General features: G+C 38.0%; 1 protein-coding gene across 4 annotated transcripts in view; it reads right to left on the reverse strand.

Moving 5' to 3' along the window:
• Positions 1 to 8287: 8287 nt before the first annotated feature.
• LOC111418746 (extended synaptotagmin-like protein 2) overlaps positions 8288 to 21398 on the reverse strand; it is a 44265-nt gene continuing 31154 nt past the window's right edge. For all 4 annotated transcript variants that reach the window (XM_071197132.1, XM_071197133.1, XM_023051406.2 and 1 more), the window contains 6 exons: positions 21072 to 21383; positions 20768 to 21018; positions 20622 to 20714; positions 20469 to 20565; positions 20263 to 20406; positions 8288 to 8628 (listed from right to left, as the gene is read on the reverse strand). In XM_071197132.1, coding sequence (XP_071053233.1) covers positions 8551 to 8628; positions 20263 to 20406; positions 20469 to 20565; positions 20622 to 20714; positions 20768 to 21018; positions 21072 to 21383 — 975 coding nt within the window. In that variant the 3' untranslated portion in view covers positions 8288 to 8550. The remainder of the gene's footprint in view (positions 8629 to 20262; positions 20407 to 20468; positions 20566 to 20621; positions 20715 to 20767; positions 21019 to 21071; positions 21384 to 21398) is intronic.

Raw genomic sequence — 21398 nt, forward strand, 5'->3', positions numbered from 1 at the left:
CCGCAAGAGAAAACCGGTATCAGTAGAAGTCAAAAACGTCGAAGACATTGAATGAAATAAATGGTACAAGTGGTATAAGTGGTAGCTTGGGACCAAGATCTGGTAGATATACCAATTTTGAATTAATTCAATTTTGCTTATAGTGGATTAAAGTTTTATACCTTGCATTATACTTTTCTTTTATTTTGTTTACTTGTTTTTTTTTTTTTATAACTTATAAATTAGTAAATCTTTTTTTTGAAAGTAAATAATATTTATTCTACTATTTTAAAAAGTTATAGTGGGTATAATACGTTCCTATTATTTTTGCTATTATTAATATATATATATATATTTTTTCTCGTATTCCCATTTGTAGAGTATGAAAATTGCACACTTGAATGCTCAGTCACTGAGAGCAAAGTTCATTAGATTATTAGACGTCATTAATGAAACTAAGTATGATATTATCGGTTTATCTGAAACTTGGCTTACAATTGATGTTGACTCGGCGACGGTTGCTGTTCCTGGTTTTACGTTGGAGCGCGCGGATCGAGATGGTAGGGGAGGAGGTGTTGCTTTTTATACAAACAACAAATTAAGGTATAAAATAATTACTATTCCGAATACTATTGAACAGCTATGGATTTCTCTTCTTGTTGATAAAATGCGTATTGCCTTGGGCGTTGTCTATAAACCGCCGAATTTTAATTCTTCAGCTTTTATTACAGAACTTAAAAATGCGTTGGCTACTGTAGCTGCAACGCACGATACGTTTATTTTGGTGGGTGATGTCAATATTGATGTGCTTCATGTTGGCAATGACAGTGTGGGCTTCTTAGAAATGCTTGATTCAGTGGGCTTGATTCAAATAATTGATTCGCCAACAAGAATTACAAATACCACTGAAAAATTATTAGATGTGATCTGCACATCTGATTTAGGGATGATAAGGGCAAAGGGTGTTGCACGTGGTATATCAGATCATGAGCTGGTGTTTTGTGAGATTGCGCCTGTTTTGCCATCACGTTATCCTCAGTATAGAACATTGAGGTCGTTTAAATATTTTGATCGTGAAGAGGTTTTGAATGATATGTATAGGCTCCCCCTTTACTCGATATTTGATATGGTAAGCGTAGATGATAAAATTAACTACCTTACTAACAGTTTAGTATCTGTAATAGATTTCCATCTTCCTTCAAAACGTTATAGGTTTACAAAATCACCCGTTCCTTGGTTAACGGACACTATTAGATTAATGCAGCGCTTCCGTGATGATATAAAAAGTTTAAATTAAAAAAATCAGTGCATGCGTGGGAGTATTATAAATTATGTAGAAATACGGTTAATACAGCCATTGACAGTGAACATAAGGCATTTTTGGAGTATCGGGTTCGGTGTGAAAAAGGTAATCCTTGGGCGTTGCGGTCGGTAGGTATGGGCGGTATTGCGGGCAATTCAATACCAGGGCATCTTCAACGACCTGATGATTTAAATTTTTATTATGTCAATTCTGTTTCATCTCTATTACCTTTCTATGATGATTTGTACAGATATTATAGTAGTAATCGAATTAATAGTAACACTTTTACATTTCAAAGGATAAGTAACTCTGACATATACGAAATTATAAATTCTATAAAAACAAGTGCAGCAGGAATAGATACATTGAATATAAACCTAATTAAACTTTGTTGTCCTTACATTACAGATTATATCACACATATAATAAATCATTGTTTGACGGATGGTGTTTTTCCAATAGCGTGGAAGATAGCACTGGTAAAGCCGTTACCTAAAGTTAGTCGGCCCTTAGTGTTTGCTGATCTCAGACCTATAAGTGTACTTCCGGTGTTATCAAAGATTGCCGAAAAGGTTATTGCTGGCCAGCTGCAACGCTATATTGATAAAAATAAAATCTTACCAGATGTACAGTCTGGATTTCGCTCGGGGTACAGTTGTGCAACTGCTTTGTTGACAATTGTTGACGATATTGTGAGGGAGTTGGATAGGGGCAGAGCTACTGTATTGTGTCTGTTAGATTTTTCGAAGGCATTCGATACAATTGATCATGAACTGTTGCGATCTGTGTTACAGTTTATTGGGCTGGATGATATTGCAGTAACTTTGCTATATAATTATATAACGCATCGGCAACAACACGTTATTATAGATGAGGTATTATCGTGTCCTATGGATTTAAGGTCCGGTGTGCCGCAGGGTTCTGTCCTGGGTCCTATACACTATCTACACTAGTAGATTTTATTCTCACTTAAAATATTGCAAAATACATTTTTATGCAGACGACACTCAGTTGTATCACAGTTTCTTGCCAACAGAGTGTGCGTTAGCTAATCAACACATTAATGATGACTTGCAGAATGTTGTTGAGATCTCTCGCAGGCATGGCCTTAAAATTAACTCCATGAAAACTGAACTGGTTTTATTCTCAACTCAGAAATATCGTGATTCAATTAAGTCTAGCCTTGATGTTTGTGTTGGTCGTTTTTATTTTTAATATCTAGTTTCCGAATTTTGTGGTCAAGAAGCTCCTATACGTGCTCTATGGGGTTGAGGTCGGGTGACCGCGGTGGTAAGTGTAGTTGTTTAGGGACATTATATAATACCCATTCCTCCACAATGGCTGCTGTGTACTTGGGATCATTATCATGTTGGAATATCCAATCTGTTCCCAAGCCTAATTTATTAACCAATTCCTTTAAATTAGTTCGCAATATGTTCAGATATACATAGCGGTATACATATCTACCCCTAGAGGTAGATTCGAAAAAAAAATTAAAACACAATAAATATATATATATTTTGATCTGGAAACCAAGGAAGTTCAAGAAGTATTCCTCGGATTCGTCAAACTTGATGCTTTGGATGCGAAATGTATTGCAAAAGCAATAGATGACTTTTCGGCAGAAGAAGATCTTGATCCGGACAAATGTGTTGGTTTAGGATTTGACGGTTGTTCGACGATGTCCGGGAAAGAAGGTGGTGTGCAAGCAATCCTACGCACAAAATATAAAAAAACTTTGTGCTTTCATCAAAGGAAGATATTATTACATTTTTTCAAGAATCAGTTTTGAGACGCAAATTGATACCAAATATTTCCAAGCTTTGCGAAACAAGGTGGAGCGAGAAACACAAAAATATTATATAATTTAAGTTAATATTCATTTCAAGACCATGTTCTTTACGTAAAGAACATGGTCTTTACGATTAAATGTTTAGTTTTTGAAATTTAACATGTTCACGTGCGTTTATAATATCTGACAGGTCTTCTGAAGACGGCCAGGTGGCTGAAATTAATAAAGACAATTAACATAATTAAACATATCACCTTAGTAAATAAAGATTTATTACCTACTTTATACAAAAATATTAGTGTTTTTAATGAGAATTTTCCTATTATAATGGAGGCCTTTGAAACCTCGTCACGGGAAGAAAATAAGAATAAATAATGCGACTAGAAAAAATACTTATCAGCTCCATGCAGCAGCTTCTAGAGTTTCGTTTATTCTCAGCTTTATTTTGATAGCCAAATACTCGGCTATGATGCAACCTGTGGTAAACGTGCTCCAATCCGTAGCTTTGAATGCAGTTAAGGTATCCCAGCACATTAGCCGCCTTTTGGAATTTATAGAAAACCACCGTAACGGTCCAGAAAACGTCACAAATGGAATTGTTAGGAACGCTACTATCGTTGCAGAAAAACTTGGACTGTGAGAAGACATGAAGTCCTTGCCCCGTATTGTTGAGAGACAACAACATCAGAACAACCACCCAGCAGCAAGCCCCTCAGAATTCTGGCGGAGGTCTTTAATAATACCATACTTAGACTCGATTATTAATTCTCTTGAAGTTCGCTTTTCTGCAGAAAACACCCCGTCATTTTCCTTATGTGAATTACACCGAGCTCAAATGTTAGACATGTCCCTTGAAGATCTAGTGGAAGCTGGTGAAGTCTTTTCCCAATTTTACGATTTATCAAATATCAACAACGAAATCGAACTATGGAAAAAACTATGGCAAGATAAACCTGACTCAAAAGAATTAAGTGTTATGGATGTCATAAAAGATGCCGACATTTTGTTCCCTGAAACGAGAAAAGCCTTTATAATTTTGGTCACTTTACTCTGCACGACATATACTGTTGAATGATCTTTTAGCAGCTTGAGGACAACAAAACCTGGCTTAGAAGCACTATGGCAGAATGTCGTCTCAATGGTCTTCCCATGATGAATGTGTATAGGAAGCATATTTTTGAAAACTTTGAGGGTTTTATTAATAATCTGGTTGACCAATTCGCGAAGAAGCCACGAAAATTATGTTTTAAATAATTTGGTGTTATTTTTCAATTTTTTTGTCCTGCAAATTTTTCTGCAAAAAGGCTTAGAAGACCTTCTCCCAATAATAATATTCCTATACCTATGTAGCTAGCTACAGCTTTAGCTATATACCCACTCTATGGAGGAAAGTAAAGGTGGTCTTCATACCTAAAGGTGGTAGGCGTTCAAACGCGGACCCCAAGGCATACAGACCAATTAGCCTAACTTCATTTCTCCTCAAAGGGATGGAAAAGGTAATCGATCAATTCCTAAGGAATGGAGTGCTTGTCACAAATCCACTCCACCTTAGCCAACATGCTTACCAGAAAGCAAAATCAACAATTACCGCTCTCCATGCTTTGACTAACACTTTAGAGGAGGCAATTGTAACCAAAGAGATAGCCCTATGTGCTTTCATAGACATAGAGGGTGCGTTTGATAACACCTCATATGAATCCATAGAGAAGGCTCTAAACGACTAAAAGACATACCGTCGACAATCAAGTGGTGTATAGCCATGTTGAAAAGTCGGCAGATCACAGCCAGTCTGGGAGGCGAGTCGCTGACTATAAAGGCGCTAAGAGGATGTCCCCAAGGGGGAGTGCTATCGCTTCTATTATGGTGCCTGGTAGTTGATGACTTAATGAACACCCTAACTAAAAACGGATTTAAGATACAAGGGTATGCTGATGACCTGGTAATCACAATCCGAGAAAATCGAAATAGTCCCTTTCACTCGGAGAAGGAAGCTACAAATAAAAGCACCCTCCATTGAAAGCAGAACTATTAACCTCAAAACAGAAGCTAAATACCTAGGGGTAATACTTGACAGTAAACTAAACTGGAACTCACACTTAGATAAGGTGAGGAAAAAGGATAACATGGCAAACCAGATCTGCCGCAGGCTCCTAGGAAGGAACTGGGGTCTCAAACCACGAATGGCTCATTGGGCCTACGTAGCAATAATCAGACCCATGGTCGCCTACGCCTCATTGGTTTGGTGGCCAAAAACAAAACATAAGACAGCACAACAACAGCTGGCACAAATCAAGCGGTTAGCATGTCTTAACATAACGGGTGCAATGAGATCCTGTCCGACGGCTGCTTTGGAAGCCCTACTCGGTCTCACACCGCTCCATTTATACATACAAAAGGAGGCAGCCTTAAGTGCCTTATCACTGAAAACAGTTTCTTCACTCAAGTTGATGCAGGGTAACCTCAGAGAACACCTCGAGATCCTCAAGGACGGACCTCATACCGACTGAATACAACTTCAACCAGCCGTATAAGGTCATATTTAGAAGCAGGGATGATTGGGCGAAGGGAGGGCCTCAATTAAAAAGAGGAGCCCTAGCCTGGTACACCGATGCTTCAAAGACAGTAAGACTTAACAATTTTCCAAGCAGAAGTTCTTGCTATAAACTTCTGCACCGCTTTGAACGTACAGAAGGGACAAAAAGGTGCATCCATAAACATTTTCACAGATAGTCGGGCCGCCTTAAAGGCAATTCAGGCCTACACGTGCGACTCCGCACTGATCAGAGAGTGTACCAATAACCTGAGAGAACTCGCTAGGGGCAATGATGTTACCCTATGGCGGGTTTCAGGTCACAGCAACATTGAGAGCAATGAAAAGGCCGACAAGCTGGCCAAAGAGGCAGCGAACACGCCCTTCATTGGACCCCAACCTGATTGTGGACTACAAAAAAGCCACCTAAAACAAATAATCAACAATTGGGAGGTTTTAAAGATAGCCTTACGCTAGAAAGAACTTCCAGGTCACAGACAAGCGAAGAGTATGATAACTCCGTCGCAAAACAAAACCAAATAGGTTTTATGCCTCAGCAAAGGGGATCTAAGAACGCTCTCAGGCTACCTGACCAGCCATGCGCCCCCAAAATACCACCTCTTCTACATTGGACAAGCTGAGGATCAAACTTGTTGACTATGCAACGACGAGTCAGAAACTGCTGAACATATACTGTGCAATTGCGTCGCCAGAGGCCGTCTAAGACACAAAATTTTCGGTAAAACTCCCTTGTTACCGACCGACATAAAGGCTCCTTAGGGGAGCCGAAGTCGCCCATGGTTCATATATTAAAGTACTCTTAAAATTCACTAAAGAATCCCTTAAAGTTTGTTGCAGTCATTCAGATACACCTGTAGATCAGTATATGATCACAAAATAGACCTTTTTCTAAAAAAATATCTTAAAACAAAAACCTGTCACAATTTAATAATATACATCCTCATCTTTTTTCTTTTTATTATAAAACCCTAAGGTTTCATTATTATTGTGATCTGATCATGAATACGATCAATGAACAATTTTATTCCAAGTCTTCTCGTCTGGTTGGTGTTGTTAAGGAGCTGGATGGCCTCAATATTCACGTGGTCCAAGAGCCGCTCTTCATGGCTCTTGGCAAATTTGTTGATCGTCTGGCTGACAAAACATATACTTAATGACGTCACTGGTTCGATACAGTCAGAGTAGAGTTGAGTAAAAGATAGCCTATACTGTGGTACAATCTATATAAAATATTCAAACTTGGCATCGTGTTGTGTTGTTCATCGAACCAGCTACGTCACCGACCCACCTTGCCCCTCAGAGGAGGAGAATCGGCATTGGGTAACCTTATGTTCTATAGACCTTGTTTCCTCCTTATTTTTTCACTTTTTTGTTTTTCCTGTGCTGTCTAGGTATTTCCAAATATCATCGCACAAGCGCAATATTGGACGTCCTGGGTTTCTTTTCTCTCCAAACGGATTCCATTCATTTGTTATTCTTGTCCATCTTGTTCTCTCCAACAGCGATATGATCCGTCGAACGCCATTGCGCTTTCAATATTGTATCCATTACGTTTTACATCTTGGTGCGTTGTCTTATCAATATGACTCGTTTTATGTGACGTTGGGTTGCTTGTATCTTATACATATATTTCTAGGTAAGTGCCCATGTTTCAGCACCATATATCAAGATCGGGATTACACACAATTTTAGTACCTCCTGTACATCCTGTATGTCAAAGGTATTTACTATCCGTGCAAAAAGTTAAGGCCCCTCACTATAGAGATCGATATCTTCGTAACCGCTCGATGAAAAAAATTGTGGTAAAGTTTATTGTAATCAGTGAACATTTCTGCGTATCACATGTTAATTTTCGGGTTTGCGGTTTTTCTTTTATCACGATTTAAGTGAAAAAAGTACCCGATTTGTGAGAGTGACAGCAACTTTGTCTACTTTGCGATTTTTTTTCTCCAAAACTATGTCGAAATAGTTTTGGCTGTCCAATCGGAACCGCTGATGCGTTCCAGATAGTACGTCGCGCCTTTATCTTACCTACATAGAGAAATAAGGCGCGACGTCCTGTCTGGGACGCACCACCTGTTCCGATTGGACGGAACCCCCGTCACACCGCAGAGCTTATTTCTGTTTCTCTTTAATTTGTAATTCCATTAAATCGCTCTTTAAAAATTAGGGAGCTCTAATTTTGAAAAACTGATAACGGAATCCGACAACCGGCATTATATTTGACATATTTTGGTCAAATCCGCGTGGAAAGGTTTTCCGCGAAACTGTATGGAGTATCGAAAAAATAAAATATGCCACTCATTAAGAACACATCAGGCTACCACCTGTTCAAAATTAAAATTTTTTCGTACGATAATTTTCGAGAAAAAAAATCGCAAAGTTGACAAAGTTGCCGGTACTGTAAAAAATCGCGTACTTTTTTCATTTAACTCGCTATAAAAAGAAAACCATGGATCCGAAAATTTTCAAATTAACATATGTTACGTAGAAATATTCAGTGATTACAACAAACTTTGTCGCAATTTTTTCTATCGAGCGGTTGCGAAGATATCGATCTCTAAAGTGAGGGGCATTGACTTTTTGCACGGATAGCAGGAGCAACCACTACATCTGAAACTTTTGTGAAGTGATTATACGGCTATAAATAATGAAAAATATGTGTAGTGCAAATATATATTTTAATGGTTAATAAACATTATAACAACAAATATTTTTTTATAAGAAAAGTAAGAAAAAATTTAGCCTTATCAATATTTCTTGTCCTGCGGAGCAATGAATATAAAGTAAATAAAGCATAAATTAATAATGAAATGACCAAAAAATGCAATTTTTCAAATACCTTTCATAAAGATTAAATAAATAGAAAAGAAATGTTAAAGACATAGTACAACAACAAGATTAATTTTGATTAATTTTATAAATTTATTTCTTCTCCGGTTGAAGATCGAACCAACTGTTGATTGGTTGTGTGAGATTAAATTGAGATAAATCCACGATAACCTAAAAAATAAAAAAAAAATATTAGTCTTTTTTAATCTTATTTATCTTGTAAGAAATTAAAAATTTAAGAATTTCCGAATTCAAAATTACAAAAAATTAAAATTCGTTGGGCTGACAATAATTAGATGACATTAAATGTCTAATTGATATTAAATGTCATCTAGTGTGCCAAATATGCATTTGACACATTAGATGACATTAATTCATGATTTCATATGAAAGTGAGCATATTATACAGGGTGTTTCAGCAAAACCGGTCATTTAGGTCTACTAAACGATAGGAGAAGACTCTATCATATTTACGAATGCCGTAAATAATTCTAATGCAAGCGTTTTGCAATCGTTGGATCCTATTCGCGGTAAAAGCATCAACATAGGGCCCATATACCGGCGCACAGTAGTTAAGCAGTGACAAAATCAAACACTGACAAAGCATTTTCTTCATAGCAATACTGAGAACAGCTCTAAAAGTATACAGGTGTTTCAGCAAAACCGGTCATTAGACGTTTCTGGGGTTTTGGCGAAAATAAAAATTTGAAAATTTAGATTTTAGTATTATATTATCAATTGCGTTCTCTTCGACGAAAATATTTTCAGATTTCTAACACTTCCGGTTATACCAGAAGTCGCCACCTACTTTATTTTTTTAAATGGAACAGCCTGTATATTTTTACAAGGTTGGATTTGTCTGTTTTCAAGGCTTATGAATAACTTTACTATCCGCAATTTGATTCAGTCGTTCTCGAGTTATTCACATTTTTCTAGAAAAATCTGCTCCAGCAGACATTTGTTCAAAAAATCAGAGAACACTCGATTTTTGAGATATCAATTTAGGATTCAGAACATGCTTAAGCAACATGATGGAGTATGTTTTGTTGCTGAGAACGGCTGTCTAAATCGTTTAGTCACTTTACTATGACACGTTAACTTTTCGAAATTTTGAAGTACCATAACACAATTTTTTTAAATGGCAACCCTCATATTTTATTACTTAGTCGACTTCGTCGTCTCATTTTACATCTTTTATACTCCATATGTCCTATACTCAACATTAATAGTTTGGGAAATAATTAGGGTTTTTTGAAAAATGCTCACATATCATATCAATATTAACCTAGTGTGCCATGGAAAACAAATGTTTAATGACTTATTAACAAACATCAAAGTCTGATTTACGTTGTTTAATGCTTGTGAGTCTAAAACCAGTTAAAATGGATGTTAATAACGTAAATGATGTTTATACAAATAAAGAAATGCTTAATTTATTTTTTGTGCACGGAAAGTGCGACAAAGTTCTTAATAGAACTTGCAGAATGTTTAATGAAAACTATCCACATTTACCTACGATGGCAAAAGGTAAATTTACAAGAATAGAAGGAATTTTTTTTTGCATTTTGGACGAATTAGTCACGTGTTAAACTGACCAAAAAATGTAGTAGATAATATAAGTAGTAGATAAATGTACTAGATAATGCAGCGGAAGAGGTGAATACCTTGGTTTATTTCGAGCCCAGTCCCAACGCCTCAATTCGAACTGCCAAAGATCTGGGAATCATACTACGAACTTTGTCGCGCTTTTCATGTATAAAAGAAAATTAAGAATTTCTTGACTTGTGTAAATATTATTTTCGTTATTGTAATCGATTTTAACCCTTTTTAATACTAATATTAAGAGATCAAACAGATAATTATTAGCTCACATGCATCAAATGACGTAAATTAGTGAGTCTTTGACAAGAACTGTTTTCCATGGCACACTAGGCTAAATGATATGTGCTAAATATCCATATGATATGTGTGCATTTTTCAAAAAACCCTAATTATCTCCAAAACTATTAATGTTAGGTATGGGGCATACACTAGGGTCTCGATTTGCGTTTGATTTGTAATTTCTGTAATGTCTTCTGTGTCTGAATGCTCACTAGCATCTTCAGTTGCAGCAGTAAAATTTTGTAGTAAGTCTTCGTATGTAATTTCTTCTTCATCTTAATTTAAAATTATGTCTTCAATGTCTTTAACCTCCATCCCTTCAAAATGTACCTCTTCTGTGTATTGAACCAAATCATTGACAATTCGTTCGAGGTTATCAGTGCCTACTCCTTCAGCATCTTCAGTAAATTCTGGCCACAGTTTTCTCCAAACCCCTTTTAAACAACTTTGTTTGACTTCTATCCAAGATTCGCCAACATTTTCGACTGCTTTTAAACTATTAAACTGCTTCCATATTACTTTGATTGAGATTTCATCATTGAGATGTTGCAAAAGTTGTTTGAACGTCCTACGTAGATAATAAGCTTTAAAATTAAGAGGAGAAAAATAAATTTTATGTTTTCGCAGATTTCGTCTAGATCAAGAGGATGGGAGCGTTGTCCAATAGAATTGAAATTTTAAAATCAAGGTTTTCTTTCAAGCAATAGTTTTTAAGTTCGGGTACAGCAATATCGCTTACAAACTCTCGGAACAGAGTTGCTGTCATCCATCCTTTTTTGTTCCATCTCTAATGAACTGGTAATGAATTTCTTTGATGATTCATCATTGCCCTTGGATTTTGAGTAGTATTAATTAACAAAGGCTTGAGTCGGTGATCACCTCCTGCAATAGCCCCGAGAAGAAGAGTTATTCGGTCTTTATTTGTCTTAAAGCCAGGTGCATGTGTTTCTTGTTGTGAAATGTAAGTTCTCTTTGGTAGACTTTTCCAGTAGAGACCAGTTTCGTCTACGTTGAAAACTTGTTTAGTAGAATACCCGCCTTGTGTAATAATGTTCTTGAGAACATTTTTAAAATCTTCGGCCGCTACTGCATCTCCACTGGACGCTTCTTCCTTCAATGCTACATTGTGCAGTTTAGCTCTTGATTTAAATTTTTGAAACCAACCTCGACTTGCGTGAAAAGTTTCCACTTTATGAACATGTTCGGGTTTTGACTTTAATTCTTCAAATATGGATAAAGCTTTTTCTTGTATGTTGGTCCTACTTAGTGGTACTTTACGTTGATTTTGTTCCTCTATCCACATAGAGAGGAGAGATTCCATTAACATAATTAAAGAACTTTTGCCTTTTACAATTTGTTGTGCCATAAATGAGTTTGTATTTTTTGCAGCTTCTCTGATTTTTTCTATGTCACAATTACATATGGATCTAATGGTAGTGACGGGATATATTAAGAATTCTTTCAATATGTGAATGCCCGTTTTATTTCATTTGTAGCGACGCATATTGAATCATAACAATGCAAATCTCAGATACAGTCCTATATCTATGATGCAATGCAAATCGAAACAACTCCAATCGAGACCTTAGTGTATAGGATATAAAAGATGTAGAATGAGACACTGAAGACGACTAAGTAATAAAATATGGGGGGGTGCCATTTAAAAAAATTAAGTTATGGTACTTCCAAATTTTGAAAACTTAACGTGCCATAATAAAGAGACCAAACGTTCTAGACAGCCGTTCTCGTCACCAAAACATACTCCATCATGTTGCTTAAGCATGTTCTGAATCCTAAATTGATATCCCAAAAATCGAGTGTTCTCTGATTTTTTGAATAAATGTCTGCTGGAGCAGATTTTTCTAGAAAAATTCGAATAACCCGAGAACGGCCGAATCAAATTGCAAAAAGTAATGTTATTTATAAACCATGAAAACAGACAAATCCAAATATGTAAAAATATACAGGGTGTTCCATTTAAATACAACCCCAGAAACGTCTAATGACCTGTCTCGCTGAGACACCCTGTATAATATGCTCACTTTCATATGAAATCCACCACTAAATTTCAAACTACAATTTTGAAACTTCGGTAAAATAATGCTTTATTATCAATTAAGAAATGATAAAAGTTTCCGCCGAAAAAAACTCAACTGTTATGTTTCCAGTATCATTGTTATCTCTAATTTTCAATATTTTCTTCCTAGCAATTAATGAATTGCTGCCCAGAAAATGTCAGTTTGTATGTACATATGTAAGCGTGGAGTGCGTAATTTTTACGCGCGCACTTAGGCCCCAGTGGGCCCCTTGTGCATTCTCCCTTGGAGGCTTGAGATGGTATGAGAAGGTATCTCGTTAGGTGACGATACCGCTTACTCGTTGCCAATGACGAGTTATTTAGTTTATTTATTATAGTTTATTTGATTGTCAAACTGTCAAGCCCCCAGTGCGACGTCGTCGAAATTTTGTCCACATCAATGACCTTGATAGGGGCCGAATTATCGGTATGAAAGAGGCGGGTCTCTCATTCCGTAAGATTGGGAGAAAACTTAATCGGAACCGTCGTGCCGTCCTGCTGGAAGTCCCACCCGAAGAAGTAACGCACGTGAAGGCCGACTCCTTAGGCGAATGGCTACTAGGGATCGATTTCAAACAACAAGGTCGATTGCTGTGGATTGGACGAGAGCTTTGAACCGACACTTGTCGATGGCAACTGTTTACAGAAGAATTTCTTCCTTTGGGTTTCACTCATTCAGTCCTTACCTTCGGCTTCCATTAACACAGCCAGACTTGCATCGTGTCAAGAACGGCAAGGGTGGGTTCATCAATGGAATGACTTCGTCTTCAGTGATGAATCAAGGTTTTGTTTATGGGTGAATGATGGTCGTGAGGCGACATCGAGGGGAAAGACGGAATTTGGAGTTCGTTCAAAGACGACACACAGCCTTAACAGCTTGGGTTATGGTTTGGTGGACTTTATGTGCTGGACAAAGGTCACCCCTTACGTTTATTCCAGGCACATTATACGCACATCGTTACATCGACAACGTTCTGGAACCGGTGTTAGTACCTTTTATGCAGACATTGCAGAATGCCACTTTCCAACAGGATAATGCAAGACCCCATACTGTTGTGGTTACAAAAAGGTTCCTGAAGCAGGTTGGATTGCAGATTTTGCCCTGGCCTGCACGGTCACCGGACTTGTCGTCGATTGAACATGTCGCCGACTAAGACAAGTACCCAGGCCTCCTGAGAATCTGGATGAAATTCGACACCATCTAGAGGTTGCATGGAACGAGATACCCCAAGAGGACATCGACCACTTAATAGAGAGCATGGGTAGAAGAGTTAAAGCTTGCATAGCTGCGCGTGGGGAAGCAACCCACTACTAGCTTTTTCTTGAAAAATGTTGATTTTTGTAATGTTTTTTTTCAATGAAACTTTCATCGTTTGTTTTTTTATTTTTATTTATTTATTTATTTAAATGGAACGGTTAACCAGCGAAGCGTCCACTATACAAATTAATGACGGATTGTCGGACTTAATTGTAAATTAATGATTTGAGAAAAAAAAACAAAATAAAACAAAACAAAAAAAAAAATGTAGTACTAACAAGAAAAATTAAATTCTAATGACCTCACGCCCACGCCACGCAAAAACCGCTTAAACGCAGCCAGTGAGGTGTTGAACATATCAATATTTCCACAGTGAGAGTCAAATGAATGCATTAATCTCTGAAGAGGTGAATTGAAGTAGGAATTTGTATTCGAACGATCAAGTCTAAACATCAGACCACCCCTAGTCCGGTAGGGAAGAACGTAAAAACGTAACCCACCAACCAATTCAGGCGAATTAATGAAGCCATTGCAAAGTTTAAAAATAAACAGTAAATCGTAACACAGCCTCCTCTGTAGCAGTGTCTGAAAACTCAGCACCTTGCACCGCATAAAGTAATCGCAATAAGGTAAATTTGTTTTATAAGATAGGTACCGCAAAAAACGACGTTGAACTGCTTCGATACCGTTAATGTAAACGTGGTACTAGGGATTCCAGGCGGTGGCGGCATAGCTAAGTACACTGTTCACGTGCGTTAAATACAGCAATCTGATGCAATTAATATTTGTGAAAGGGCGGCAGGTTCGTATCACGAAACCCAACCTCTTCAGAGCTTTGGAAATAACGGATTCCACATGTAAATTAAACGATAATTTGTTATCAAGAGTAACCCCCAGATCGCTAATACGATCAACCGATTGAATGTCCGCACCACCCAGCCTGTAGGAAAAATTCAGAGTGTAGCGATTGCGAGTGAAAGTAATTTTATAACATTTATCGTAGTTTAGGAAGAGGATGTTATCAGCGCAATATTTGTGGAACCGGTCCAGATCTGCCTGAAGTTTAATACAGTCGGAGTTAGATGATAAATCCAAAAAAATTTTGCAATCGTCAGCATAAAGCAGAAATTTAGAATGTTCAAAACATGCCAGAACATCATTAATGTATGCCAAGAAAAGAATGGGACCGAGGTGGCTACCCTGCGGAACCCCAGAAGTGACCCGTTGATAAGCAGACACACAATTGCCGATTCGAATCGCCTGGTAACGGTCACTGACGTAGGAACCCAACCACGCAAAAAGACCCGGAGGAATGTCAAGCAGTGACAACTTTCTTATTAAGATGTTGTGATCGATTTTATCGAAGGCCTTACTAAAATCGGTGTAGATAGCATCCACCTGGCAAGATCGGTCGAAAGCACGATGAATAAAATTGGTATAGGTTATTAAATTGGTCTCGACCGATCTACCAGGCAGAAAGCCATGCTGCTCAACGATCATGAAGGGCTTCAGAATATATAATAATTTAGGGTAAATTATTTTTTCAAAAATTTTTGAAGGTAAAGACAAACATGAAATAGGGCGATACTGGGATACGTCGTAACGGTCACCAGACTTGAATACAGGGAATACAAATGCTCTCCGCCATTCACTGGGGAATGCACCGGAGCGTAAAGATAAGGAGAATATAAGAAATAGGGGCTTTGCTAAACCGGTAGCACAGTTTTTAATAAAACAACCCGGCAGTTTATCCGGACCAGCTCCAGCTTTAGCATTTACTTCATTAAGAGCACGCAAAACATCCTCTTCACCAAACCAGGGCGCAAAACCCCCAATGGGCATAACACGCGAAGGAACGGAGGGGTTACCATCGATGAAAACAGAATTAAAGTAAAGGGCGAATAAAGAACAAATATCCTGAGAATTGTCGGCATGAACACCACGGAACTTCATGGTAGTTGGAATACCGGCGCATCCGCCCCTCCGATATTTAACGAAGGACCACAAGCGATCCGGACACTCAATCAGCTGAGATTGAATTGACTTAATGTAGTTATCGTAATCCGATTTAATGAGGGTTTTGGTACGGTTACGTAAAATCGTGAATGTTAGATAATCAGCCCTATCACCATAAATCTTCCATCTACGATGGAATCTAAGCTTCTCGCAGATAGCTCTCATCGTGGATGCAGAGTACCAGATTGGAAATCTGCGTTTAGGTAGCTGCCGATGCGGAACGTGAGCATCAATAAGGTCGTAAATGGTACTATAAAATACGCTAACCGCATCATGTACACTACGACCCACCAGTCGATCAAACCAATTAAGATCTAGAAGGACGTTAAACGCCTCGTAATCTACACGATTAAAGAAATATTTAAGAGTGGGGTCATCGCGCAATTCCTTGGGTCGAGTGCCGTCAACAAGAAACTCGCCAGCGGGTTGATGGCGATCCAGGCCAACGAGAGGATCTGGACATGATTTAACTTCCTGTATACAGGCTGTGCTACTAAGAATCAGATCTAAAATTTTGAGATTATCATTACTAATATCATTGAATTGCAATCAATTACAATATCGATACGTTTCCAAAAACTCTCCAGAGTGTAGATCACCACCACCAGATGGCACCAAATTCCCATCGTCCGAACGGTACCATACGATATTGGGTAAATTAAAATCACCAACAATTAAGATTAAATTATCAGGGTACGCATCGCGAATCGATGACATTTTACGTAGAAAGATCGAAATAGATTCCGGATCCCCTGGGGGTAAGTAGACACAGCAAACCAAAACGCGACCAATCGCGCACTCAACGCTCACCCACACATCTTCCGCGTCGGAGTTAAAACCAGGAGTCGGCGACGCGGAATAAGACACTTTCTTATTCCAATCAGAACACCGCCACCGTCCGTCTTGCGTGACATCGTCGAACATCTATCTCGCCGAAAGAGTGTATAATTCGAACAGAAAAACTCACCATCAGCAATCGACGGATTAAGGGAAGTTTCGGTAAAGCAGATGATATCGTGGCCAAGAGTAGAGGAGTTAATGAGTGATGTTGCAGTCTTTGACCGCAAACCATTTACATTCTGATAATAAACTGTGATAGCCATTGAAAAAACAAAAATCCGCAAAAACTAGTTTCGAGCGCTACATCGTAAAGAAGCGGAACTACAGTTTATTTAGATCGCGCAGTGATCGGATGATCACAACATGAGATCGCTCGGACTTACGCATTCGAATAACGTCACCCTTGAACCACACAAATTTCTACAGGGTGTCCAAACCTCGATGGGTTTGTAGGGTATCTCAGTTATTATGAAAGATAGAATTTTTTGTGAAACTTACAATGGCGCAAACCAAATTTTCATAGCCCTTTTTGTTTTTGATATACAGGGAGTGTTTCAAAATTTACGATTTTCAGACACCTCTATCTCGGCTATCCGGAAACATAAAAATGGGTTCTAATAGATTTTTTCACGTAAAATCCAATGGTGCACGTAGAATTTTTCTAGTCATCACGGTTTTTGAGTTATAAAAAGTTAAGTATTTTAGAAGTTGAATATTCAGTATTTGAGTTGTGTTTAAAAACCTCCCTGTATATCAAAAAAGAAGAGGGCTATGAAAATTTGGTTTGCGCCATTGTAAGTTTCACAAAAAAGTAGCTAAGGTTCGCGAAAGCCGCAACTTTCTATCTTTCATAATAACTGAGATACCCTGCAAACCCACCGAAATTTGGACACCCTGTACTGTTTCTCCGCCGACACCAATTTCACTTCGCGAAGAAGTTTGGCATTTTCCAAAGTTAAATGCTCGTTAACATAAATACCGCTCCCCAAACTCGCCACTGCAATACCCCTCAACGCTTTTGAACCATCAGCGCCATCTGAATCGACACGTTGTTTAATTTTTGCAGCCCCCAAGAAACGATCACGAATCATTCTCGACAAGAACCTGATAACAATGTTCTTGGGCTTACGATCTTTAGATTGAGCAGAGTTATGGACCGGAGTGCCTCCAGCAGGAAAACGGTGACCGGCATCAATATCACTGGAAGAAACCGGAGAGCCGACGGTGTCCCCAATCAAGCCGATAACATCAGTGAGCGATTCTGAGGCACCCTCTAGGACGCCAGAGATAATTAAATTATTGCGCCTGGAATATTGCTCCAACCGCTCAAGCCGCAATGAAACTTCCCCCAAGCTAGATTTAAGGGCGATATTTTCAGCATTCAGAGAATCCAACTCCCTTAATTTTTTGTCCAGATCGGTAATTTTCATTTCGAAGTCGGAAATCTTCTCACCGTAAAAGGTAACAGCACGGAGAACTTCCTCATATTTATTGGACAACTTAGATCCTTTAGAATTTCAAACATTCCCTCAAGTGACCTTATTTCGGAATGCTGACAAGATTTTTGTAAGGAACTTTGCTGTGAGGAACCACCCATGGACTGTAATCGACGTGAATTAGAGGGAATTGTCGAGGGAGATGAGAGGGGTAGATCATCAGCAATTATAATAGATCGGTCCGATCTGATCGAACAGGAGCGACATCTCCAACTCGCGCCCTCAGCTTTGTAGACGCGAAGATTCTCCAGGATCAGGCATTTCGCATGATAGAACGCTCCACAGTCACCAGCGCACTGAAATCCGGGATACTTTCTCAAAATCTTACCGCTACAAGAAACGCACTCCATCTCACTCACGTTGGCGAAGCCAGTACCGGTACGTAAGCACAGCAAAAAAGAGCGTGAGGACGATGAACACTTCTATCAGCAAAAATTAAGGAAATAAAGATTGATAATACTGTGGAAGTCAGCAACTAATTTCCAAAAAAAACTTGAACAAATCACGAACAGTACTAAAAACTATACAGGGGTGTCCGCTGAGGTATCCGAGAAACTTTGTATATGAATTCTGTAATCAATTTTAAGCACAAATGATTCTATTCACTTTTCTAGAATTCCAAACGGTTGTTGAGATATCGAGGTTTGAAGTTGACAGATCGTATGAATAGGATGCTAAATAGTACAACACATTGCTAGGTTGGCTATGGAAAAATTGCGGTTTATTTTAATAAAAGCTTAATGATATCGCAATTATTAAAGCTACTCAATGTGACCACCGCCTTGTGCAATGCATAATTTAATCCTTTGGCGGAGCTCTCGTTTCCAGTTGTAGTTCTCCATATTGTTTTTTACCTCTCGAAACGCTGCATGAATGTTTTGTATAAGTTGGTCTCTATTATTAGGCTTTCCCGTTGAATACGTAAGTGTCTTCACATGTCCTCACATGAAAAAATCTAGTGGGGTGAGATCCGGAGATCGCGGTGGCCAAGCAATGGGACCACCACGACTTATCCATCGATTTGGATACTGTTCATTGAGAAAATTCGTGACAATTCTTGCATAATGGGCGGGAGCACCATCATGTAAAAAGAACATTGTTCTTCTAATGTGAATAGGAATGTCCTCAAGTAATAGAGGTAGATCGTTCTCCAAAAAAGCCTGGTACGTTTCGCTGTTCAAATTTCCGTCGAAAAATGCGGTCCAATAACAACATTATTAATTATTCCAGCCCAAACGTTTACGGAGAATCTACTCTGGAAATGGGTTTCTCGAACAGCATGAGGGTTTGCGAATCTCCAGACATGTTCGTTATGAAAATTGTTGATTCCATCTCTAGTAAATGTAGCTTCGTCGCAAAAAAGAGTTCTTGAAAGAGTATCCAGATGATTTCTCCACCATTCACAAAGGCGAACTCTTTGGGGAAGATCCTCGGGAAGAAGTTGTACTGGTTGGTAATGATGAGTCCGTTTTCCCGCAAAGTGTCATGCACAGCCGTCCTAGCTTGTCCAGTAAATACAGAAATTCTTCTCGTACTAGTACCATCATCATTTTCAACAGCCTCAAGCACTTCTGCAGCATTGTTTCTTCGCCTAATTTCTCTTTCGGGAACGCACCTCTTAATCGAAGAGTTGTGAAGACTCTACCGAAGGTTTGCTTGTCTGGAAGACGGCGGTTTGGGTATCGTCGTTGATATTCCCTAACTGAGGCGGTGGTACTACCGTTGCAATATCCATACACGAAAACCATGTCCGCATACTCTTCATGTGATAAGTTGCAGGCATGATTTTAGCACAATTGATAACAATGATGACAATTAATGACCGGAATGTCAACAATTTTATTCTAATATCAATTAAATGGTTAATTATTCAATTACCTAGCAACATGTTATTTACTGTTTAGTATCTATCCATACGATCTGGTAACTTCAAATCTCGATATCTCAACAACCGTTTGGAATTCGCGAAAAGTGATTAGAATCATTTATACTTAAAATTGATCATAGAATTCATATACGAAGTTTCTCGGATACCTCATCGGACACCTGTATATCGCGATTAAAATTATCTCAATTAGAACCGAAAACATCTGAAAAACAACTTCGAAATGTACCGCACAACCGCATCTGATATAATAAAGCATTATTTTATCGAAGTTTCAAAATTATAGTCTAATTCTTAATGGGTGGTGTATTCCATGTGAAAATGAGTTAAATAAATAAATCGAATTAATTACCTGTCCCATAACATTAGTACTTGAATAAAACAGTTGTTTTTGGGTACAAACGGTAACCTCAAGTTGCTGACTGCTGAGTTCTCCTTGCGAAATCAAATACTCAAAAGATTCATCAAATATCGGATTACAGTTATCTTTAACAACCTAAACAAAATAAAGAAAAGACATTAATTGCTTTTTATATTGTATTCTTTTAACTTTCTTACCACAGTTTTACGTTTAGTTTCTCTTGAGCGGTCCGGTAATAAATACAATTTAACATACGGATCCGGAATATTTGATGGATCTTTTAGTGGTAAGTTCCTAGCGTTAAAAAGAAATTAATAAATAAAAGAGATTGTTTTATTATTTTTCCTTACGCAATTTGATGAATGACAACGATTAATCTTTGACGTTGGACACTGTAACGAAGAGTTAATTGGATTCTTCCCAACCCAGATTCTCCAGAAGAACTTAAAAGTGAATCAAATTTGAATTACTTATTAATTTTTTTTTTATTACTTACGAAGTCATGCTGGGTGTACGATGAATTACTCCTGAAGATGGAGGAGTAGACGAAATTATTGGTGAAGTTTCTGGGATAATTTCTTCTTCAACTATACCTCCAGTTTCTGATTTAATAACATTTTCAGACGACGTAGATTTTTCACTTGGGGGAAGGGATTGTTGATGATCCAAAGAAACCGAACTAGTGGAAATCGTTGAAGCTTGATGAAGTAGAGGTGTTTTAGCCGAATCATTTTCTTGTTTTAAAATCTAAACCAAAAAAAAAATAAAGCTTGTGATTTTATATATTATGCAATTTTTACCCTTAAATGCATTGACATAATAATTTTGCTATTATGATCCCCTTTAAGTAAACCAAAGGGTTGTCTTTGAATTTCCAAGTTTGGTTTATCAGCTAACATCGATAAATTAAGATTTAATAGCCCCAATTCATTTCCAGTTTTTTGATCCATTATTTTAATGTATAAAGTATCAGTTTCAGGATTGGTTACTAAAAATGTAAATCCTTCCTCCCAAACTGGATCGCTTGTACGTTTTTGCATCGCCGTTTGTTTGGTGTTTGTGTATAAAGTTAATGTAACGTAAGGATCTGGTTTACTTGAAGTTCTTGCTTGCTGAAAAAATATTAA

The sequence above is a fragment of the Onthophagus taurus genome, chromosome 6 (genome assembly GCF_036711975.1).
Source record: "Onthophagus taurus isolate NC chromosome 6, IU_Otau_3.0, whole genome shotgun sequence".
Taxonomy (NCBI): domain Eukaryota; kingdom Metazoa; phylum Arthropoda; class Insecta; order Coleoptera; family Scarabaeidae; genus Onthophagus; species Onthophagus taurus.